This window comes from Bison bison, unplaced genomic scaffold (genome assembly GCF_000754665.1).
Source record: "Bison bison bison isolate TAMUID 2011002044 unplaced genomic scaffold, Bison_UMD1.0 scf7180017864433, whole genome shotgun sequence".
In the NCBI taxonomy this organism is placed as follows: Eukaryota; Metazoa; Chordata; class Mammalia; order Artiodactyla; family Bovidae; genus Bison; species Bison bison.
Window position 1 is genome coordinate 17587 of NW_011494997.1, and position 4845 is coordinate 22431.

At 36.8% G+C, this 4845-nt stretch overlaps 1 protein-coding gene across 1 annotated transcript in view; it reads left to right on the top strand.

The window, feature by feature from the left end:
* LOC105002255 (membrane-bound transcription factor site-2 protease-like) overlaps positions 1-4845 on the top strand; it is a gene marked incomplete at its 5' end in the record, with an annotated part of 9527 nt that continues 4682 nt past the window's right edge. The window contains one exon of the mRNA XM_010858789.1: positions 1-169. Coding sequence (XP_010857091.1) covers positions 1-169 — 169 coding nt within the window. The remainder of the gene's footprint in view (positions 170-4845) is intronic.

A 4845-nucleotide genomic window follows, 5' to 3' on the forward strand; every position in this document is an offset into this window, starting at 1 on the left:
ATTGGACCCAGAGGCCTTTTTGTGGGAGACCTTGTCACCCATCTACAGGATTGTCCTGTTACCAATGTACAAGACTGGAATGAATGTCTGGATACCATCACCTATGAGCCCCAAATTGGTTACTGTATAAGTGCATCAACTTTGCAGCAGTTAAGCTTCCCAGTTAGAGGTATGTATATTTTCTCAGTATGATATAATTTAGGACTGCAAGCAGTAGTCCTTGCCATTCATTAATTCTTAGATTATGTGTGTAGATTTATTTTGTTCTAACTTCCTTAAAACAAATCAGTAAAGTAATAATAGGCCTAAACGAGTAAACATCCTTCTTGGTAAATTAGATAATAATATGTATGTTTTGTCTATTATATTTTGTTGTTGAACTTCTAACGAATTTCATCTTTGATTTTCAGAACTCTAGGATCTAATTCAGCATTTAGATAACACTTGTGTTTAGTCAGCATTCAAGCTCAAACATAACCAATTAACTAAATTTCAGTAATTAAATACCCTTGTGCTATGTGGATGGTGGCATGTCCAAAGCTATTTGGGATATGGTTTTTTCGTGTGGCAGGTGTCCAGAGAAAATCATCTTGATGTCCAAAAATACTTCCTGAAGTCAGATCTGTTGTTCTGTCTAATAGGCAACAGGGTGAAGCAAGTTTACTTTCAGAAGCTGCCAAATGTATTTTTAGCTCTTCCATCTCTGGAAAATCAGTCTCCCAACTCTTAATACAAAACCCTGGGGATCCAAATCATTGAAAGTGTTGGAAAGCACAAATTATACTCACATTTTTAAATCAAGAAATGCTTGAGTACTTTTACATATCTACTGGGGTTAAGAAATATGATTAATTATTAAAAATAATTTTATTAAAGTGCCATGTGCAAAGTGGCAAAGTAGTAAGAACTGGTTTAAATTTTTTTCATATGTAATCTTCCATGTATAACCTATTATTTAAGATTAATTTTTATTTGTTTGGCACACTGGGTCTTAGTTGTGGCACACAATATCTTTAGTTGCTGCATGCAAACTCAGTTGGAGCATGTGGGATCTAGTTTCCCCACCAGAGATTGAACTCGGGACCCCTTCATTGGGAGCTTGGACTCTCAGCCACTGAAACACCAAGTCCCTCTACCCATTTTTAAGAGCTCTTTTTATTGCAAAAACTTTTCACACATAAATAAATGTTAAGAAAGTAGTATAGGGAATTCCCTGGAGGTCCAGTGGTTAGGACTCCATGCTTTCACTGCTGAGGATGTGGGTTCAATCCCTGTTGGGGAAACCAAGATCCTGCATGTCTTGCTGTGAGGGCAAAAAGAAAGAGGGAGAGTAATATAAATGAAACCTCATGCATCCTCCTCCCAGCTTCAGCAATTATCAACACTTTGCCAATTTTTTCATCCAGCCTGTCCACCTTTAAAGGAAATATTTGAAAGCACATTCCAGGTATCCTGTGATTTCATTCATAAACCTTAGCATATCTTTAATAGATGATGACCTTTTAGACATGACCACAGTACTATTATTACACCTAACAAAATTAACAATAATTCCTAATATCTAATTGGTATTCACTCTTCCCTGTTTTTTTTTCTTTTTTACAGTTGGTTTCGGTTGGATGGTATGTCTTTTAAGTTATAACAATTCCCTCTGACACTTTAAAAAAAATCATTTGTTAAAGAAACTGAGTCATTTGTTTTGTCAAATTTATCATTAACATGTTCAAGTATCCCCCACATTTCCTATAGGAGGTAGTTAGGTCTAGAGACTTGATTAGACTCAGCATCCATTTTTGACAAGGGCAAAAATACCTAGGTAGCACTCAGTACTTCAAATTGCATCTCATGTTTTTCCATGTATTGCATCTTTTCAAAATGGGTATGTAATCCACAGTATCTTCTTCTGTAAGAGAAGAATCCATTATTTCATACTTAAGTCCTTTATCATTTTCCTCAAGTTTGTCTAAATTTGGTATAACTAGTATTGAATTACCAAAGCCAAAATGACATTGTTATCAAATAAAATTTCTCTCCAATAGAATCGTTTTATTTAGGATATCTGTGTTTCAATGTTTATAGTTAGTCTTTTCCTGGCAGACAGAATGGAAGTGAAATTTTTCTTGAAATACTCCAGAGTTCTTTCCTTATTAATTTTTTGAGTATTTCACTATTATGGATCCTATGCTACATTTTGGAGGTATTTACTTAAAAACCCAAAGCAGGTATTACTCTTACCACACTCCCACACTAATAAAAAAAAAAATCAATCCCCAAATAATAGTTCTTCAGTATATATTTCATCTCCTTAGAAGTGACTGTATTAGGATACTTGTTGATTTTATATTGTGACTGTATCTGATAAACCTGTACCTTCATTTAATCATTTTTTAATGGAGTGCCTATACTTAGCCAGATTGTAGAAATCTTAATGACTGTAAATATAACTTAAAATAATATACTAGATTAATTTAAATGACAGGTTTGACCCCTGGAGCTATGGACATTTAAGAAAGCTATGGATTGATACTGTTTTACATGTATCTAGGTACATTTGTTACCATACATTATAATCGAGAGCATAAATATAGCCAAATATGGTAATATAAGATAACCTATATTCCAAAAGTAATTGATACTCAATTTAGAATAAAATTAGGTATGCACAATTAAAATTTTAAGAATTTATACCACTTCAAAACAGTAAAGCCACTTGGAAAAGATCTGACCCTGAAAGTGCCCATAAGCTGTCCCAGCCAATCATTTCTGGCCTTACTTCATACCCTGACTTTCCTAGGTGTATTATTAGATTTTTAAAGCTATTCCCTAAGATATTAAGCATACTAAATATTCTCCTTTAAATGTTAACAGGTGGATTTCTGGCAAATTTTTAAAAACGTGGTTAACCTACATGAAATGACCATTCATTTTATGAAATTGTTGGGACCTTCTGTTTTTCTTCGGTCGATCCTTTCCTTTTTTATTTTTAAACATTAACCTGCTAACCTAGGAGCGGCATCAACAGAGCCAAGGCTGGTTTTATTCTACATCTGCCCTTGGTGCATGGAGTAAGCCTAATGAGCTTGTCCCATACACTCCTTAGAGATTGAATGGCCTTTCCAGGAAGCCCCAGAAAGGACACTGGGTGAGGGCTTGGAGATCTTTGTACCTAGAATAGATCTCTTCTTTCATTCTGAGTCAGAACAGAACAAACTTTTCCCCTATTCATATTCAAAGTGAAAGTGAAGTCCCTCAGTTGTGTCTGACCCTCAGCGACCCCATGGACTCAGACTACCAGGCGGCTCCATCCATGGGATTTTCCAGGCAATAGTACTGGAGTGGGTTGCCATTGCCTTCTCCAATGCATGAAAGTGAAAAGTGAAAGTGAAGTCGCTCAGTCGTGTCCAACCCTCAGCGACCCCATGGACTGCAGCCTTCCAGGCTCTTCTGTCCATGGGATTTTCCAGGCAAGAGTACTGGAGTGGGGTGCCATTGCCTTCTCCAATTCATGTTCAAACCTCTGCTTAATTTAGGATTGCCATGTATCCATATGCCATTAGTTCCATTTGAATGGAACTAAAAGTTACAGACAAGAACTAGTTTGGTTCTTTTGGGGGACATATTTTTGGCCTCACTGTATGGCATGTTAGTTCCACAAGCGGGAGTTGTACCCGCACTGTCTACAGTAGAAGCACAGAGTCTTCACCACTGGACCACCGGGGAAGTCCCTTTGGACTATTTTCTAACAAGTAGCTTACATTCTCTTTGTTTAGTTTGAGGGGACACTCTTCATATATGCCTAAAGCTAAGTTCATTTTTTCTTTTTTGTAAGTGTTGTCTTGAGTAAGAAAGGCTACTAAGTCCAGCATTTGAGCTGCATTTTTAAAAAGCGTGAGATTGAATACTAAAGGCAACTACTACCTAAAATTAATCTATGAGCCCAGACTCCTGCAGCCTCTTTGAATAACCTATATTCCTGTTCAGAGGATGTGAGGGCATATACGTATAACTGCCTGGCAAAGGGAGTGTTGTCCTGTATTATGCATCTTTAACTGAAGTGAGAAAAGACCATTCCTGACCTGGTTTAAGATAATGTAAGGAAAACTCTGGAAATCTTTTCCATACAATTTGAGTACCCAGATTGTTTTTATGCACAAATCTCTCATGTTCGGAGAAAAAGTATATGTTCTCCCATTGTGAGTATCAAGGTAGGGTCAAGGTTTCTTTGCTCTTATCCATTGAAAAGAGAGAGTGTGTGTATGTGTGTTTATAATTTTTTTAACTGTTTTTTACTAGGTGGTGCTGGTATAAATTCTACTATAAAACTAAGAATAAATAGGTTTGCCTGCCTATATTGGAACTCTAGTTACAGTTAAATATTTATTAAACTAGGGTAAGAAAATTGTTCAGTTCATTTTAGTGATGTAGAAAGTAGTGAAGACTGTTAACTATAGACTGGAAAAGTTTCTTCCTTCCAACCTTATTCCAAAATAACCTCTGGTTTAGACCATCCTTTGAAGACTAGACTATATCTACAAGTATCTTAGGGTACATTCAAAATATACAGGTTCTCCCTGTAGTGGAATTGTGAAACTAATCTGGACTTAATTTTCCTAGTTGTTTCCCCATCTGGGGAGATTTAAGGGACAATTCTAATCTCCTAGAGTTAAATTGAAGCCAAGAAAGCTTCTGGGACTTCCCATTGCATTCTCTCTCTCGTTTTTTTTTTGGCGGGGGGTGGAGGGGGCGGGCTCTGCATGGCATATGGAATCTTAGTTCCCCAGTCAGGGATTGAACCTGAGCCGCCCACAACGGAAGCACGGAATCTTAACCACTGGACCACCAAGG